At 41.4% G+C, this 20,672-nt stretch overlaps 1 protein-coding gene across 2 annotated transcripts in view; it reads left to right on the top strand.

Moving 5' to 3' along the window:
- LATS2 (large tumor suppressor kinase 2) overlaps window positions 1–20,672 on the top strand; it is an 85,872-nt gene that overhangs the window by 60,837 nt on the left and 4,363 nt on the right. For both annotated transcript variants that reach the window (XM_077484008.1, XM_077484009.1), the window contains 3 exons: window positions 7,824–9,346; window positions 16,893–17,475; window positions 19,078–19,260. In XM_077484008.1, the coding sequence (XP_077340134.1) occupies window positions 7,824–9,346; window positions 16,893–17,475; window positions 19,078–19,260 (2,289 nt within the window). The remainder of the gene's footprint in view (window positions 1–7,823; window positions 9,347–16,892; window positions 17,476–19,077; window positions 19,261–20,672) is intronic.

Here is a 20,672-nt window from a genome sequence, read left to right as displayed (position 1 = left end):
AGAACTTTTTCACAGTTGCTGAGATTTTAAAGAGTTTCTCAGTCACTGGTACATACTAATGACAGGGTTAGGATGTACCACTCTTTGTGTAGGTCAGGCATGTCCAAAGTCCGGCCCGCTGGCCACGATTGGTTCTGGTTTCGAATGGCCCTGCCTGGTGATTTAGGCATGTATATCTTTTGTGGCCCCCAACGAATCCCCAAGCGCCAGGGGCCACAAAAGATATACATGCTGGCTGCCTTGGAGGGAAGAGGGCTGAACAAGTGCTGTACATACAGGTGAATTTCCTGTTTGCACTGCGGCCTCTGTCATAGGAAGTCCCGTCTCCTGCGCTGCCATTGGATGACTGTTCTGTCCATCAAAGGAGGCAGGACTTTCTATTAAAGAGGCCGCAGAGAAAACAGATTCTGCTGTATGTAATCTGTTGGTGCCCATCCCGCCCCCTCCCAGTCCCATCTGAGGTTGCAGATGGGTATCAATCGGGCTGCATTGATGGCAATGGTGAGTCTGCATTCCTGGCAATGGGGGTGCTGCATTCCTGGCAATGGTGAGGCATGGCAACGGTGGGTCTGCATTCATGGCAATGGTGAGGCTGCAGATAGGCACTGACCCTTATTTTGCGTCACAGTTCTTTGTTTAAGATGTAATTTTTTTCCTGAAGCTTCCTTCTTAAAGTGAATGTGCGTGTTATAAGCCGATAATTCCGGTATAGCCAAATATCACGCCCAAGCTCATCTCTTCGCCACAAAGACAAGAAAATTCTTGTTGGGCGCGGTATTAGTGCTCGGACGAACAAACTTAGACCGAATTTTAATGGTTCAAAGAATGTCAGACAAAATGGTCGGCCCTCATGCACGTTCACTTCATCAAATCTGGCCCTCTTTCAAAAAAGTTTGGACACCCCTAATGTAGGTGATCCATGGATTTTGACCTTGGAAAATGCTTGTACATTTATCCACCTGTGTGCAGCATAAATAAGATTTGGTGCTGGTGTTCTATTCTGTATAAATGATATATATATATATATCCAAATTTAACAGAAATCACAACTAATCACTCAGTACATTGGACTCCTGTAGTATTCATTTTGCCAGTCCAATTATCTTTGAAAATAGTCATAGCATATTGTAGGATTGTCAAACTCAATTTCATCGCCAGCTGCATCAGCATTATGGTTGCCCTCAAAGTTGTATCTGTAAGACTATATAAATGTATCTACTTTTTATCATATTAAATAATTGCCTCGGCATTATTACTGGTTTTAGTAATAACTTATGACGCCAGCATATAGACAAAAAGCAAGAAAGAGGGAGAAAGCCAAAGATAAAAAACACCACATCCCAACTGAACGACTTAAACCAAAAACGGGACTTTGAGGTCACTAGACCTCAGACTTTTTAGGTGTTTGTGTATTTAATACATTTATGACAAAAGCATCACCATGAACTACACATTGCAATTTTATTACAAATTTTATAAAAAGACAATGCAAAAAACTTATTCTTGTTACACTTCCAAAAACTTTACACACAAATTGTCAATACCACTCTTTTCTCAACATGTTTCACTCCAAAAGAGCTTCCTCGGGAGACAATGCGTAGTGGCTATTGAAAATACAAGCAACAAGAAATATATTAAGTATTTATACAAATAAATTATGAAATTTAAGAAAAACGAATTGTGCTTTACATGTACAAATCATATACAAATATAATGAATAATAGAAGTAAATAATCATAATAAATATATATATATATATATTTACGTCTATTATTCATCATTATATTTGTATATGATTTGTACATGCAAAGCACAATTCGTTTTTCTTAAATTTCATAATTTATTTGTATAAATACTTAATATATTTCTTGTTGCTTGTATTTTCAATAGCCACTACACATTGTCTCCCGAGGAAGCTTGTTTGGAGCGAAACATGTTGATAAAAGAGTGGTATTGACAATTTAAGTGCTTTTGTCATAAATGTGTTAAATACACAATCAAACACCTAAAAAGTCCCGAGGTCTAGTGACCTCAAAGTCCCGTTTTTGGATTATGATGCCAGCAGTGGGTGACCCTCCTTCTCAACTGGCGTAGAATTGCATTATTTTCATAATAATTGTAAGCAGATGTCTAGAGCACCCCCCTTACATCAGATGTCAAGGACCCCCTCCTCCCTTACATCACATTACACCCACCTTACTTTGTGCTGCTGCTGCTGCAGGTGGAAGCTGGAGACAGAGCTGGCTAGCAGAAAGTGCAGGGTCTGGAGGAGGACCAGAGGAGGGCTGGGGTCAGCTGCCAGAGTCTGCCGAATGCTGAGACCAGATGAGATGGAGAAGAGGGAATGTTGTAAATGCACATGGAGGCACAGGATCTGTAGGAGGAATTCTGTGCTCTTTTATACTGCTGAGGTGGGGGTCAGAGATGAGTTTCTCCGTGGCTGCACAGAGAGGCGCAGGATCTGGTATAGGAGTTCAGTCCTCCTGTCAACTGCTGAGCCAAGGTGAGGGTAGAGTTGAGGGGGGTGCCACAGCTGCAGGAGGGGTGCGAGGGCCACATGAAATGCCACATGACATTTGGCCCGCGGTTTGACACATGTGGCATATAGCATAATGCTTTATAGTGTGCTGTTCTTACAGTACATCAAACTTCTCATATGAATAAAGTTGCTGAAGTACTAAGGGGAGCCAATAGCAGGCGGCATACTTTCAAAAGTATGAGACCTAGGACACTCCTGTTATGCAAATAAGAGAGAACTGAACTCGGATGGAAGGTACATGGCAGATGAGGTTCAATATTTGGAAAATAAAGTTAAGCTCTTTGTTGCCAAAATATGCATGCAAATTACTTATTAGCAGGGGCACCCCTGGGAGAAGCAGTAATGGAAAAGGATTTGGGATGGTTGCCATAAAAGACTTAGCAATAGCATGCAATGCCAAGCTGCAGCTAAAAAGCTAGAAAAACACTGTCAGTCATTAAAAAGGACATGCATTCAAGAGATAGATCATAGGCTGTTTCTGCCTCAAAAATATCACACACCTATACCACATCCCTCACTGTTGATGCCCGAGTGTGATGGACAGATTCCATCAATGATGAGTAATGTTGGTGGCAGGTGGGCTGGAGCTTGGATAATGCAGTGAATTATTTTTATATTTATGCATAAAAAAAAACGAAATTAAAGCAGTGTTTGGTGTGTTCATCTTTTGCATTTAAAACTTCATAATTTCTTCTAGGTACACTTGTACACGGCTTTTTAAAGAATTGGGCAGATAGATTGTTCCAAATCACTAGGACAGTGATGGAGAACCTTGGCACCCCAGATGTTTTGAAACTACATTTCCCATGATGCTCATGCACTCTGCAGTATAGTTGAGCATCATGGGAAATGTAGTTTGAAAACATCTGGAGTGCCAAGGTTCGCCATCACTGCACTAGGAGAACAAACTACAGTCATAATGAGATCAGATCTCTGAGGGCCATACCATGAAGATAGTTTTTTTTTTTTATGACTTTGGTTTTATGTTTATGTTTTTCCTGCTACAGCAGCGGTCTTCAAACTGTGGCCCTTTGACTGCCTTTAACCGGCCCTTGGGGTACTGTTCCATCCATGGACATCAACAAGGGGGCATAATTCCTGTCGCTGACACCAATAATGGGGCATTATTCCTCCCACTGATACCAACAATGGGGCACAATTCCTTCAATTAATACTAAATATGGGCCACAATTCTTCCCGCTGACACCAACAATGGGGCACTATTCCTCCAAACGACACCAAATATAGGGCATTGTTTGCTCCCACTGGACGCCAGGACATTTTCTACTCCTGCTGCCCTAGTCTGCCCCCCCCCCCCCCCCCCAAAGTCTGAAGGACAGTAAACTGGTCCTTCGTTTAGAAAGTTTGGAGACCCCTGTGCTACAGAATGAATTTAGGACTGATCAGATGACGCATTATGGATAGGTATTGCCTGTACTTTTCATAAATGAGGAGACTATTTCTGACCAATACCCAAACCTGCAAGGAACCTTTATCATGCTTCACAGTTTTTTGCAGACCCTCCACCTTGTGCCACTGTCCAGCAACAAAAAAAAAAACACCTTCTGTTACAGCCCAGGATTTCAGATTTGGATTTACCAGCCCAGCACTTCCCCTTGTGTCTGTGTTATTGGTATGGATTTTTAGCTTCAAGTCTTCCATTAGGACCACTTCTGACAAGACTTCCCTGAACTGTAGATGGGTGCACCAGTTTCTTGCTGGTTTCTGCCATGTCTGAGCTGACGGTGCCATAGGACAAGAAAGCACAATGTGTCCTTCATCTGCTGCTGTTTCCTTAGGCAACGACTGCATTTGTGGTCCTCAGTCCTGCCTGTGTCTACGTGCTGCTGCAGAAGAGCTTGGAAAGCACATCTGCAAATGCCTATCTTACTTGAATTTTCTGCCTGTGAAGACCTTATTGATAAGACCACTCTGTGTCTTTTTGCCTTGCCTAGTCTTGCCAGTGTAAGTTGTGTTTTTTTTGTTTGTTTTTTTCTTTTGTTTTTACATTGGTAGTGATCTTAACTAATTAAAGGATAAGTTCACCTTTGAGAACATGTTATATATTCCACCCGTTATTAGGGTAGAACATGCAACATGTTCCCAATGCGGCAGCCATTACTCGATTCCCCTTCCTGTGACAGCAGTACGGGAAGAAGTTTCCTGTACTAGCGGTCAGTTTGTGAAATCGGCACAGCCATGTCATTCATATACAGTAGTTCATTGATTCTTCCTGTCACTGTATCTGCTTGCCTGTACGGGATGTACGGTACACAGATATACTGACAGATCTGCAGGAGACCTGCATGGCACCAGTGATCAGCAGCCTTTTTCAACCAGGGTGCCTTGGCAAAATGCCTAAAAATTGTCCAAAAATTGTATACAAGGCGGATTGAGCCTGCCTCTTAGTTACACAAAGCCACAGGTTGTCTGGCGTCCTAACACCAATGGCATTATCAGTTGATATGGAGGATGTCTGTCGCCTGCACAGCATTCTTGTATCCCCCACTCCTGCCCCTCTCCATCAGCATGGGGGCCGCTTTAGCTGAGTGAGGACAACTGAGGGAGAAGGGAAACATTGGAATACTAGTCAGTACCAGTTTGCAAAAGTGTATTTTCTTTGGAAGAATCTGTCATGGGTCCTGTTTGGAGCTGAGGGCACAGCCCTGAAGTCCTGGGAAGAAGGACTGACTAAGATGCGACTAAAGTTTGGACTTTGGAGCCTCAGAACTCGCCATCGAAGGTAAAACACTGGTACTCCGCAGCGAGATCCTCCTTGTGTTGCAGTACCTCGCCCAGGCCTGGCCCCCCGGGTTAACACCTGCAAGGCCATCACCAGGGTGGTGTTTCACTTCATCTGGAGCTCCAAAATGGACAGAGTAAAGCATGTGGTTATATTCAGGGGCGTGCCTGACATCGCTACTCTACTGAGGGTGTCCTTTACCTGTAACTGTATCCGCAGAACTTTGGTTGACAGAACTGTAGACTCTGGTGGTAACTCCATGTCCTGTTATTTCCTCCTGCCTCTTTGGAGGTCCCTGGGATGGGACAAATGGGACAGCTCCATCCCCTACAACGGGGACACTCCTTGGTACTACTTGGACACTTTCAAGTTTTTTAGGGAGCTGGGGCTACATCGAGTGAAGCCCGCTTTGTGGAAGCCAAAAACTATACACAAGTTGATTAGAGCATTGGACGTTGTGTTCCAGGCCTCCCTTCAGCCACCTGCAAAGTGGTCTGAAGGAATGTTTCTTCAAAGAGACTCACCAACAGGCATAAAGATCTGGCATGGATGGCAATCCAATGGGGGTTGCCACTCAGGACATTCATGCATGCCAGAAACCTGTGCAGATACAGACACTACCTCTTTTGCATCATCCAGGAGGAAACTGCTTTGCATGTTTTCTGGGAGTGTGCCTTTGTACAGGGCCTGTTGAGGGCTCTGGAACCTGATCTCAAAGACTTTGTACCACAGACTGCTATCACACACTTTGGTGTGTTGAACGGACTCTTCTGTGGAACTCATTCACAGGAGGACATTGATAGTGCCTGGTGGCTGCTGTGCTGCTTTAAGGATGCTGTCTGGTGTGTCAAGAAAGCGCCTCATCCACCAGAGGGAGAGGATGTCCATCGAGAACTGTCGCAGACTGGTCCACAGTCTGCTCAGAGACTATCACTTGATGGACTTTAAGGAGGAAGAGGAGGTCTGAAGATTTCACCTTACCCCCCCCCCCCCTATGTATCCATTGGCAGTTCAATAAAGCTTTGGGCCTGTGAACTATTTTTTTTCCCTCCCTACCCCACCTTCTCCACCCCCCCCCCCCCCCCCATCACACCTGTTGCTCATTGAAATGCCATTTGATTTGACAGTATGACTTGACTTTTGTGACGTGTTTTTGAAGTAATGCTTTCAGGGTAATGCGGCGTCATGCATGAGGTGATGTTTCGGGGTACCATTTTATTTGTATGCTTGGAACTGTATTGTTATGTAGTGTATTTATGCGCTGCATCGCAGTACAGAGTGGAATGTACCCCGTTTAAACTATTTGTTTTTTGTATATTTTCTTGCAAAATAAAGTATACATTTTCAATCAAAAATTTGCTTTGGAAGAATAAGTCCCATGTAACGTTGGGTGTCCTACTTGTGTGGATGTTGCTGCATTATGTAAAGCTATTAAAATAGTTTTTACTTATTTATTTATTTTTGGACATTTTTGAGAGTTTTTACATTTTAGAATGGGGTGCCTCAAGACTGTCCATCATTTTTAAAGGGTCCCTTGACTGGAAAAATATTGTAAAACACTGCTTTACAGGCTCCAAAAATAATAATAATAATAAATGCACATTTTTCTTTATTTTTTATTTTTTTATGAACTTATCTTTTTGTAGATTTTCATAATTTCCACACAGCTGATTATGTTAGATTTCATGATTTAATTTTCACCTGTTCTTTATTAGTACCTGTTTAGTATAATTGTTTATTTATGCACTGAACCATATGCCTGCAAAAACGCTGTGTTCATATGTACCTAAGAGAATTGATTATGTTGTTTTAAAGGCATTTTTTTTGCTCTGCACTCTATAGGTTGGTAAGTCATACATAAAACTATTAATTTCTTTATTATTGAAAGCTTCCTGGTTGTACAGCATAATCTAAAATGTGTATGAAATCCTGTTTGCATTGTTTTACACTGTCATTCAGTGCAGGTGTTGTGTTTTTTTTATGTATTGACCCATATTGAGAGCCTTTCAAATTAATGCCCCCCCCCCCCCCCCCTTTATATAACACACTGCAATACATATAAACGAGTGTGTTATGCAGCAGATAAGTGTGATTGGGCCCTGTGCACATGGGGACATTTAACTGATGTGTGTCCCTTCCAGTGTTTTAGTGCACCCGGAAGGACCAGACACAGCGCTAGCTTACTGCCTTACTTTGACAGGCTGCACAACTGCTAGATGACCGTCGTGGACGTCGGTGGACAGAGATGGGGCTCAGGTAAGTATTATGGGGCAACTTTACAACTCCTTTAATAAACATTCTCCTTTGTCAACATGAATATTTAGAGTCTTCATAAGCAAAAAACTGCATATTAAAAAGGAGGTGGTGTCTGTAAGCACAAAAGACAAAACAGTTCATAAGGAAATAACTGACCAAATAAATAACAGAATTTGGTAATAGGAAGAAATTTAGATTTTTCTCATTTTGATCTAAAACCTAAATAAATGGAAATCTTGTCTGTTTATATCTGATATATTTCTTTTTCAATTACTCATATTAAAGGTAAAGGCACAAGCCCAAATAATGTTCTTCATCGATCAAGTTTTGAAGGACCAAGTGAACCATTTCCACCATATCATCCAGTTAATAATCCACCATACGAGGGATCTGGCTTTCCTGCTGATGGTTCCACTGTGCTTAATGATGTACCACGGCAATACATGGACTACTTGCTCTCTGCTCCCCAGGCTGGGGCTATGAATGGACCATCACAGAGGCAACCAGCACACAACTCTCCTGGAAGCCACCAGCATCAGCAAAAGGCTTATGCCACTGGTGTTGAGTCTCCTGCAATAACTTACACTATGGGGAACCACACCAGTCAAGGTCTACCCTTGCAACCTTCCCATTCTTCAAACAGTCCCCATTATAGCCGACAGCACCTCATTGTCCAGGGGGACCCTATGGGGTACGGTGTCCAAAGAACCCCATCATTTCAAAACAAAATGCAACAAGAAAGCAATTATGTAAATATTCAGAGCAAAGGTCCAGTGCCACAAACTAGCCCAGGTCATACATATCAGCAAGCACCAGCAGGCCTTTACATGCCACATCCTCACCACAAGCAGTCAAGTCCTTCCTCTCACCAGATGCTAGTTATGTCAAGGGGATCTCCCTATGCAAATGAGTATCCTGACACATCACAGAATCCTTTTCCACCATCACAGAATAGCCTAAACATGGATATATATGATATGGGTGGTGTTTGCCAATGGCCAAATACCCAGCACCGCCGTGATTCTCTTCAGGGGCCTGGAATAGATGCTTCTTCACGACAACATGTCTCTTTTAGAACAGAATCCCAAGTACCAAGCCGAACCAACTCTTTCAATAACCACCAACAGGCTAAACAGGTGCAACTTCGGCAAACTCCTCAAACCAAACCTGATCCAACAATGGCTTCACTTAATACCATCACTACTGTTACTGCTACCCATATTCTCCAGCCAGTGAAGAGCATGAGGGTGGTTAGACCAGAGCCTCAGACAGCAGTTGGTCCATCCCATCCTGGATGGCTAGCATCACAAGCACAGGCGGCAGAAAATGTAGAGATGCATGAGCCACATCCATTATCTGTCAGTGGACCAGGTCCTTATGGGATTGAAGTGGATTATGGCAACCAGGATATGAGATTTCCACCACCACCTTATCCTAAACATCTTTTTCTCCAGAACAGCTCAGAACAGCATGATATGAACTCTTTAAGTAAAGGTGTAGAGCAGAACCTTCGGATTGTTGATAATGTAACTTGCAACCAAGCAGAGGAAGTCAGTGCAGAAGTAAAACGTGAGAAAGCAAGCAAGAGTTCCAAGACCACAAAATCTGGAAAGGACAAAAAGCAGATTCAGACATCTCCTGTACCAGTGCGTAAAAATAGCAAAGATGAGGAGAAGAGGGAGTCCAGAATTAAAAGCTATTCTCCTTTTGCCTTCAAATTCTACATGGAACAGCATGTGGAGAATGTCCTGAAAACATATCAGCAAAAAATCAATAGAAGGTTACAGTTGGAACAAGAGATGGCAGAGGTAATTGCTTTTGTTCTCCTTTTTTTATATGTATATTGATTTATTTATTTTTTTGGTGAAAAACGTTGTCCATTCCCAAAACATCTTGTATTCTTTTCACTGAATACAAACTGTTCTCTGAATGGATGAGGCCTGTGGTTTACTCATCCTCTTCTCTTATTTTGGTGTCAATCCTGTGCTGCTTACTGTTCCACTTGCCAATGAATTAAATTGTACCCAAGCTTTACATGAGGGCCTACAGTGCTAGAATCTCATTGATGCATTCATTCTATAAATCTGTGTTTTATATACATCTCCTGCTACTTCTTGATTATTTATTTATGAGCCATCAGATCATGAGTCATTAGAAGGGAAACCCAAATCTCTTACTAAATCTCACAAAGCTAGCATTCAGAGACAGTGTCTTAGCCCCCGTACACACGGTCGGACATTCCGGCAACCAAATCCGTCGGATTTTGTCCGAAACTTGTGTTGCATACACATGGTCGGACAAAGTTGTCGGAAAATCCGATCGTACGTAACGTGATGACGTTATTTTCTTAGGACGGGACTACGTTCAGGCTAGTAGCCAATAGCTTTGGTCTAGGAATTTGATCTGAGCATGCGTGGCACTTTGTCCGATCGGAATTCTCTACACCCAATTGGACAAAGTCCGATCGGATCATGTTGTCGGAAAGTTTTATAGCCCAGCTCTAAAACTTTGTCTGTCGGATATTTCGACGGAAACAGTCCGATGGAGCCCACACACAGTCGGATTATCCAACAACACGGTCCGATCGGACATTTTCCGTCGGAATGTCTGACCATGTGTACAAGGGCTTAGATGATCTCACATTGCAGATATACAAGTAAGGAGTTTAAAGGGGAATTGAACCTAAAAAACAGGCTGACAGGCAGGAGTTTTATGACAGAAGATCTATTAGTATCTTCTGTCATAACTGCTTCTCCCTTCCTTGTCTGCGTTTAATGCTGAGCCATGCATGCACATCTTTTTTGTCCCATAATGATTTGACTCCTGTGTGCAGTGTGTATGCATTTGGAGTGATGCTATCGCAGCCTAGCCAATTAGATGGCTAAACAGCCAAACTCTGAAGGAAGACTGGGAGTAGACTGAAGCGCTGGTAACCAGTGAGAGCACTGACAACACAGCGCTGGAGGTGATCATTTGGCAGGTATGTCTGCCATAACACATTGATAGCCTGATCATACAAGCCATTATGACTAACAGCTCCTGGGGACCCATTTAAAAAAATAAAAGTTACAGACATAATGCTTCTTTAGGGCATAGGTGCTAGGCAAAGGAAGTGCATCTCTTTGGCCCTTTCACACGGATGATCCGATCAGGGCCACCTGTCAGTCTTTTAGATAGACCCGATCGAAGGATCAGTGCATTCCTATTGACAGGCGGTTGTAAACAGATTTGTGTCTGTTTACACCCGTCTACGTCCATTAAAAAAAAAATAGAAAGGGGATCTGTCCTTTTCTGTTTAGGTGGATCAGATCGGATGGTAATTGCATGTTTTTTGAAGCTATTGTGAGTATTCAGGTTTATTACCTTTTTGGGTTTATTTTTTATTTTTTTTGAATGGCAATGCCTCTAAGTTATTCTCATTGTGCTTAGGCATGTAGAAAGTTAAAATGCCCTTAAATGTTCATGCAGTATAGTGACTGATCAGACATTGGTATGTATGCAGTAATAGAAGCAGGTGGCAGCTCTTCCTAGGCAAGACATATAGACAGATCATGGGCACCAATAAGGAATACAGCTTTGTTAAAATTAGAAGAAGCTGTCATTTATTTACTATATTTAGTGGCATTTTGCTACTCCACATATTTCCAGATAGTCTAATTCTGACTGTACTGTGAACAGCTGTGGAGAACGTAATCTAACCAGAATTCTTGAAGCTTTCCCTCTGCCTCCAATTCTGTTTGTATATATGAAATTAATGAAATTCCGTAATTATTAAAAATAGCACCCTAAGGAATGAGTCGCACTCCAGTATCCTAGCAGTTTATTACTCCTAAGAATAGGAGACCACATTTTTGTCTGGCTTGAAGAATTCTTCACAAGAGTCCACAACCTCGATCAGTTAGGTTTCTCGAAACATAGTATGAGAGTAGTGAAGGACAAATCCCATTATTTTATATTGCATTGTGTTACATTATGCTCAACTAAACCAGTTTTATACCTGGGCAATTCAAATTGAACATATGGGAAAATGCTGGGAGGAGGAGCAATCTTAAGCCTTTACAGGAAAAGATTTTTATGACTTTAGCTGCCTGTATCTCATAATCTACTGAACATTTTTGACATGCATCTTTCACTAAATATAACCACTATGCAATCCTTTTTCATCATATCTTAAGTGGGGTACACACTATAAGAAAATCATGCAAATGATCGTCCGATTTTCCTTGTTGATTCACAGCAAATCAGAACTGAGGAAAGAAATAATGTACAAAAATTCTCGTATGAGAGGGCTTTTTTTCTGTTTTTTTTTTATTATTATTTATGATCATGCACAGTCTTTCGGTTCAGATTTTTTTCGTTAATGGTACACAAACGTTCGTAATGTTCCCATACAAGAAACATTTTACCACTTGTCCCTTGGGAAATTTTCATGCGTAAGGTTGGAATCGGCTGTCGAAAGTTATGTACACACTATCCGAAAATCATAGGATTGTTCCTCAGACGAAAATGTTCAACCGATTTTTATTTTTTTTATAGTGTGTATGAGGTTTAAGTCAATATTTTACAGACTTGTGAGATGTTTTTCCATCCGGTTATGGATGAAATACAAAGAACTGATTTACTTTCCAAGGAATTTCTATTTTTGTTCATCCACTTCTAGATTTAAATATTCTTCTCGCAAAGCAAGGAGGATGGCACTATTTACAGATAAGAAATACAGTGGTGTTCCCTTTCTACCTCCACCCTTCTTACATGATAGTGAAGGAGCAGCAGCAGACTGATGAGGTCATCCCTCTGCTTCCTATCGGCTTGTTTCTTGTCAACATAATTGCATGCAGTACACCCAATTGGTTCCTAGTCCTGTGCCCCCAAACTAGTGTGCAAATTCAAAAAAAAATTCCTGGTAATAAAAAATACATGTATACAAAATGTATTCTGCTACATTTCTTTGATAAAAAATAACCCAAATGAGTATATACAGCAGGGAAAGTAACTATTTGATCCCCTGCAGATCTAGTACATTTTCGCACTTACAAAGAAATGAAGGGTCTATAATTGTTATCATAGGTGTATTTTAAGTGATAGAGAGAGAGACAAAATATTTACCAAAAATCCAGAAAAAAACAAGATACAAATGTTGTTATACTGAGTTGCGGTTCAGTGAGAAAAATAACCATTTGATCCCCTACCAAGCAACAATAATACTGGCCCCAACAGACTGGCTACAGTATGGGATCATGTGGTACACAGATTAGTCCTGTCAATTTAAGAAGGTGCTCTTAATAACTGGTTATGTGTATAAAAGGCACCTGCCTACACAATCGTTCTTCCATTCAAACCTCACCATCATGGGCAAGGCCAAAGAGCTGTCAAAGGACACCAGGGACAAGATTGTAGACCTGCACGAGGCTGGAATGGGCTACCAGACCATCAGCAAGAAGCTTTGTGAGAAGGAGACAACTGTTGGAGCGATTATTCGCAAATGGAAGAAATGCAAAATAACCATCAATCACCATCAGTCTGGAGCTCCATTCAAGATTTTGCCTCATGGGGTACGGATGATCATGAAATAAGTTGGGGATCAGTCCAGAACTACACAGGAGGAGCTTGTGAATGATCTCAAGGCAGTTGGGACCAGTGTCACTAAACAAACCATTGGTAACAAAATACACCATCTTGGATTTAAATCCTGCATTGCCCTCAAGGCCCCCCTCCTCAAGAAGGCACATGAACGGGCCTGTCTGAAGTTTGACAATGAACATCTAAATGATTCAGAGAAGGATTGAGAGAAAGTGCTGTGGTCAGATGAGACCAAAATTGAGCTCCTTGGCATTAACTCGTCGTGTTTGGAGGAAAAAGAAGAATGCTGACTATCACCCTAAGAACACAATCCCTACGGTCACAGAGGTGAAAACATTATGCTTTGGGCTGTTTTTTTGCTAAGGGTACAGGCAGACTTTGCCAAATTGAGGGGCCAATGGATGGGGCCATGTATTGTAAAATCTTGGATGAGAACCTTCTTCCCTCAGCCAGAACACTGAAGATGGGTCGTGGATGGGTCTTCCAGCATGACAATGACCCAAAATATACCGCCAAGGCAACAAAGAAGTGGCTCAAGAAGAAGCACATTAAGGTCATGGAGTGGCCTTGTCAGTCTCCAGACCTTAATCCTATAGAAAATGTATGGAGGAAGCTGAAACTTCGAGTTGCCAAGCAACAGCCAAGGAACCTTATGGATTTAGAGAAGATCTGTGGAGTAGACCAAAATCCCTCCTGAGATGTGTGCAAAGCTGGTCACCAACTACAAGAAACATCTTACCTCTGTGTTTGCCAACAAGGATCTCTCCACCAAGTAGTAAGTCATGTTTTGTTTGGGAATCAAATAATATATTACTCACTGAACTGCGACTCAATTTATAACATTTGTATCGTGTGTGTGTGTGTTTTTTTTTTTTTTTCTGGATTTTTGGTTGATATTCTGTCTCTGTCATTTAAAATACACCTATGATAAAAATTAAGGAGCCTTCATTTCATTGTAAGTGGGCAAATCTGGGGATCAAATAATTATTTTTCCCACTGTATTATTTAGTCTGTGTGAAAGTTAGTCTACAAATTATGGTGTGTATATATATGTGTGTGTGTGTGTGTGTGTGTGTATATGTATGTGTGTATATGTATGTGTGTGTGTGTGTGTGTGTGTGTATATATATATATATATGTGTGTATATATATTTAAAAATCCATCAATCCTGATGTACTGACGGCCTATATAATTTCCTGAGGGCCGAAAATGCCAAGACAGTACAATTGCAACCCCCCCCCCCCCCCCCACCCCCATGACCGATTTTTGGAAAGTAGACATTTTGTGGTATTTTGATCAGCTTAACAAGTTAAGCACATATCTAAGTCCTCTGTCATAATTTTTATTTTATTTTATTATTTCTGCTGTCTGTGTCCCCACTGGGAAGATTGACCCTCACCTTGTCTGCCTAAACCACCAGGACAGGGAGATGGGCATCACCTGGCGATGAAGACACAAATGGCAATAAAAAAAAAAAAGATGACAGAAAATCTAAATGCCAGAAGTAAAAGTGCTTTTTTCCATCGTGTCTGTTGTATTTCCAAATACTTTATTTCCCTGTGACATAAAAGAAAGTTTTGGATGGAGTTGAGCTTCAGATTGTTGTTGAACATTTTATTTATATGGGTAAGCAGTATAATATTATGTTTTGCTTTTCTTTGTAAGAATATTCTCAGCTTGCCCCATAGCGATAGCAGTTACTGTTTTAGCTGCACAGCTGAATGACTGGCTTGTGTATATTTTTGTAACACTAATTATACCTCTATTTTTACCCAAATCCCTGTTGATAGTGAATGCAGCTTGCCTGCACTGTGTAGGGCTCAGTACAAGTCATGAGCACTGATGCCGGTAGGCGGTCAGTCAGCGCTTTGTTCTCGCTGCATATTTCTAGAGGTGTGGGATGTTTGCGTGGTGCGGAAGATCCTAAAATGTTTTAGTTTGCTGATTGGGAATAATTAACACAAGTTGGTTCTCTTCTGTGTGAAGCTGTACTTTGATTTGAAACCCTTGATTTTTATTCCATCTTTGTGGTCTAAACAAAGCACAACAAAAGCAGTGTACTGTTATTTCTGTGCTTTATTTCCTATGACTAAAGCTGGTTGTAGACAACGTTAGGGAAACCGGCCCTATAAATATTTCCATGAAAAATAAAAATAAAAATCCCCCATCCTAAATTCAAAAATACACTACATATATTCGCATATATAATCCTTATGTCAGGGCTTGACACTTTTTGCTTTGAACCTAGGAGCCAGCTAAAGTAGACAGGAGCCAGTTTTTTTTAAAAGTGATTTTTAATGATCACCTTGTAAAACAAGCCATTCCATTTAAAATGGAAATGAAAGACAAAACATTTTTGTATAGATATAAAAAAGGTATTTAGAATGTATTTTTATAAGTGATCACATGCCCTCTGTTCTCAGCTGCATAAGAGCTGAGGGGAGGAGAAGCAGAAGTACATCAAGCTTCCCAGTGAATGGCTGTGGAGCAGGGGCGTGTCAAAGACAAGTCCGATCATTGGAGGAGAGCACACTGAGTTGCAAGCATAGCTAGAGAACTGACCACAGTGTGCTCTCCTGCTTAGTTTTTAATAGGAAAGTAGAGGGACTGGCAGGAACACAAGGGATTTCACACAAAGGAAGCAATACAAAGCGAATGGGAGACTTTCTCATACAAGTACTTGGTACAGCAGCCACATATCAGGAATATGAAGTTTTGAGGCAACAAACGATTTAACTTACAAAGCTTTTTTGCTATACGACGCTGCTCTGCATTAACTAACAATCCATGGTCATGCAACACTGTACACAAATTACATTTATGTAATAATTTTTTCACACAACTAGAGCTTTCTTTTGGTAGTATTTGATCACCACTGGTATTTTTATTTTTTGCGCTATAAGCGGAAAAAGACTGACAATTTTGAAAAAAAAAAAAAACTACGATATTTTTAAATGTTTGTTATAATACATATTACATTTAAAAAAAAAAAAAAAAAACTTCATACATTTAGGCCAAAATGTATTCTGCTACATGTGTTTGGTAAAAAAAATCCCAATAAGTGTGTGTGTGTGTGTGTGTGTATATGTGTGTGTATGTGTGTGTGTGTGTATATGTATATATATGTATATATATATATATATATATATATATAATTATTATTAATTTATTTTATTTTTTTAATGGTGGCAATCAGTGACTTAGAGCGGGACTGTGATAGTATGGCGGGCATTCTGCCACTGGGTAACTGACACTGGCATCCCCATGAAACTAATACAGTGATCAGTGCTAATAAAATGTATTGTCACTGTATTAATGACACTAGGTAGGAAGGGGTTAACATCTGGGGCAATTAAATGGTTAACTGTGTGCCATGGGTGTGTAATGTAACTGCGCTGTGTACTGTTTTACTAAGGAATGTGCTGGTTTTTAAAAACCAGCACATCCCTGCTGTCTTGTTACTCGCTCCAACCATCAGCGGGTCCTGGGCCAATGATTCCGGTGATCGTTATGTAACCCTTACCTGGAAATGCCTGGCACCAACAGTGAATGAGCTGACAAAAACCCATGATGCAAATTCAGATGCCTGGGATTTGTAGAGATAGATATACATAATTATCAAAATTCCATGTGCAAATAGTCCAAAATGTAAACAAATGTCCAAAAAAGTATGTCAAAAGTCCACTCTTCTAGTGTCAACCAAGGTGAAATGGTACTATTGTTTTTCTTTTTTTAGCACTAATTTTTATGAAATATCTTTTTGTAAATTGTAGGCTGGTCTTGGGGAAGTTGTTCAAGAGCAAATGCGGAAAATTCTATACCAAAAGGAATCGAACTACAACAGACTAAAAAGAGCCAAAATGGACAAGTCTTTGTTTGTGAAGATCAAAACTCTGGGCATTGGTGCCTTTGGTGAAGTGTGCCTTGCCAGTAAAATGGACACCAAAGCTCTGTACGCCATGAAGACTTTGAGAAAAAAGGACGTTTTGAACAGAAACCAGGTGGCACATGTCAAAGCTGAGAGGGACATCCTAGCAGAGGCTGACAATGAGTGGGTAGTGAAGCTTTACTACTCCTTCCAGGACAAAGACAACTTGTACTTTGTGATGGACTATATCCCGGGAGGAGATATGATGAGCCTACTTATACGAATGGAGGTGTTTCCTGAGCACCTGGCCATGTTCTATATTGCAGAGCTGACTCTGGCCATTGAGAGTGTCCACAAAATGGGATTTATTCACAGGGACATAAAACCTGATAACATTCTTATAGACCTGGATGGCCACATAAAGCTAACAGACTTTGGTCTTTGTACGGGATTCAGGTGGACACATAACTCAAAATACTACCAGAAAGGTAGGTTCTTCTGTGGTTGTCATGTTTTTCTAATTCACATTCTAAAATTATTTTTTTTATTATTTTTTTGTCTAATAACTTTTCAATAAAATTAAGATTGAATAAAATAAACATTATAGTCATCTGCTCAGAGGTTAGTTGGCATTAGATGTGAAAATCCTGTCTTCCAAAACAACGCTCCGTGTGAACTGTCATGCGACGTTGGACACACAAAAGTAGCATGACAAGTTGCAGCCCATTGATTTCAATGAAACCCGTTAAAATCTATGCAGCTTGGATAAGGTTCCTGTACTACTTTGATGCAACTTGAGTGCCAGAGAGTGTAAGGCTCGGTTCACACAGGGGGCAATGCGAGGCGACACGACTTGCCTCGCCGCGACCTCAGCGGTGACTTGCAAATGACTTCTGTATAGAAGTCAATGCAAGTCGCCCGAGGTCGCCCAAAAGTAGTACAGGAACCTTTTTTCTGAGTCGGAGCGACTCGAGTCGCTCCTCTTAGAACGGTTCCATTGTACAGAACGGGGGCGACTTGTCAGGTCGCGGCACGGCAAGTCGTGTCGCCCCCTGTGTGAACCGGCCCTAAAGGTTGCATTCAAAATCGCACAACTGTGAAAAAGAATAATTCTGTTAAGTATGTATTTCAGCTGTTCCTTATGCTGTGTGACTCTACATTATCTCAGCAGATATTAATGCTATTTTGGCAAACCTTTCCTTCCTGATATCTGTATTCCTATTAAAGCAGGTCTATTTTTTTGATTCAGGTTACTTCTATTAAACAATCATCAAAGCCCAACTCTACCCAGAAATTTTATTTAGCTATGGGTGGTGGGGTGAGGGGTGAGGGCAGGGTAAGAGTGCAGAAAGGTTGGATGAAGATGAAGTGCTAGCTAGTGGCACAAGTAATTTCATGTCTTATCCTTTGTGTGTTATGCCTAGTACACCGAAATTCGGCCCGTGTTTATGTCACCTGGTCCGACAGAAGATGGCCAGGCTTCTGTCAGACGAGTATGCTGGAAAACCAGCAGCCGACTGACTCACGATTTAGTGCTCTGACTGGAGTGTTCTTGGGGAAGTCAGGGGCCACAGTACTAACATCGGACTGTTTTTTCTGGGTTGAACCAAAAACAAAAACGGTTAGTGTGTACCAGGCTTAAGACTTTCACTCAGAATATTCTGCTGGTTTCCAAGCTTCTTCTTGCCAACACATCCCAATCAGGCTGCAATTCAGCTACACCCCCTTTCTCACCTGATTGGCTAACTGACTTTGACAGCAGTGGGAACCAATGGCGCTGCTGCTGTGTCTCAGCCAATCACTAAGGGAGTCCCGGACAGCTGAGGCATTCGTGGACATCGATGGATGCAGATGGGGCTCAGGTAAGTATTAGGGAGGTTAAGAAGTCTTCTACCTTTACAGCCCCATTAAATTTAGCCATTTCGAACAAGTATTGCGAGAAAGCTGTTGAAAATAGAGAAAGATGCATCATAGTTTAAATAGCAATGCAAGTTCTACATATCTATTTCATTTTATTTTGAATACAAGTCTGCCTTTAACCCATAAAACATGTAATAAACATATTTCCTTTCTTGCAACTTCAATTTAAGGGAGCCACATTCGGCAGGACAGTATGGAACCCAGTGAGCTGTGGGACGACGTGTCTAATTGCAGGTGTGGAGACAGACTAAAGACATTGGAACAGCGAGCTAAGAGACAGCACCATCGATGTCTTGCACACTCATTAGTAGGGACTCCCAATTACATTGCCCCTGAAGTCCTCCTGCGTAAAGGTGAGTGGTGTAAAAAGAGATCAGTTGCAACCATAAGGCTAAGCCATATAAGACCATTACTGTAGGAGGAGTGCAAATACAGGCAACAAGTACAAAGAATCAGTAAACATTTTATCCTATCTTAGACACACAATTGTGCTGGAGTGGGAGTGAGGCTAAAGCTGTATCAGAGAGGTGTCTGAACCAGAGAACACACCGGCCAGGATATATTTGGCTCAGATTCTGGGTCATTCAGAAGATCAGATGAAATGAGGATCATAAGGTGGCTATGGGGATTTTATGGCTGATGCTGTCAATGTCAACATAACAATTTGAGGAATTCAGGTGTGCACTTGCACATTCAATCCACATAGGGGGATTTCCTGAGTCTTTGGCCTGCAAAGTGTAAACCGGCATTTCCCAGACTTTTCAGTTATGACACCCTTTAAATTTATGCAGAATCTTGAGGCACCCCAGTTTAAAAAAAAGTATATGTCACTTACCATAAATAGGAGGGGATTAACTACTAGACTCAAATTAATCCCCCAAACTGCCAGTTGGTGTTAGTGGAAGGTGGTCTAGTATAGGTCAAGAGGGCTAAGCACGATAAGTCTGATTTGCAGGTATACTTTGTATTTTTAACGGACACCATCACTATACTACTAGAAATAACATCAAAATCTTTACACGCAGAAAAAAAAAACTTTATTTCACTAACTTTGGCTGCAGGGAGCCTGAGAAGATGTGATTAGACACACTAAACTCATGATTCAGTACTTGAATGTCTTGATTATGTTCATGTAGATGAGAAGAGTGATACAGAGGTCATGCTGTTTCTTTTATCAGTTGTATCGGTGAGAACTCCTCCATCTAACTGCCTAGAACTGCACTAGATGAGCTATCTGACCCCATTAAAAAAAATGTGCCTGTATTTCTCTAGTGCTTACATGCAGTAGATCAGGGGTAGGCAACCTTGACCCTCCTGTTTTGAAACTACAAGTCCCATGAGACATTGCAAGACCCTGACAATCACAGGCATGACTCCTAGAAGCAGAAGCATGATGGGCTTTGTAGTTTCACCACAGCTGGAGGGCTGAGGTTGCCTACCCTTGCAGTAGATGGGGGTATTGTCTGAAACTGGCAGAACGAAAACCAAAGCAAGCTAGAAAAACGTTTCTTTTTTGAAAAAGCAGTTTATGTACAGAGCCAACTGCCCACACAAGTAGTAGCACCATTAGAATTGCAGGGAAAAAGAAAAAAACTTTCACATTCAGCTAGATGGCGGTCCCCTGCTGGCTCTACACCAAGAACCGAGTGAGCAAAGGCGGCAGATCGCCCAGTTCTTGGGTCTTCTCCAAGTACAGTGTTTGCTGTCAGTCCTTGCTCTGTGCTCTGCCCCTCCAGCACTCTCTGGAGCACTGGGCTGTGGAGGG

This window comes from Lithobates pipiens, unplaced genomic scaffold, assembly GCF_037356315.1.
Source record: "Lithobates pipiens isolate NorthernLeopardFrog02 unplaced genomic scaffold, aLitPip1_a1.2 Scaffold_16, whole genome shotgun sequence".
Lineage (NCBI taxonomy): Eukaryota > Metazoa > Chordata > Amphibia > Anura > Ranidae > Lithobates > Lithobates pipiens.
This window is presented reverse-complemented; position numbering and strand designations above follow the sequence as displayed.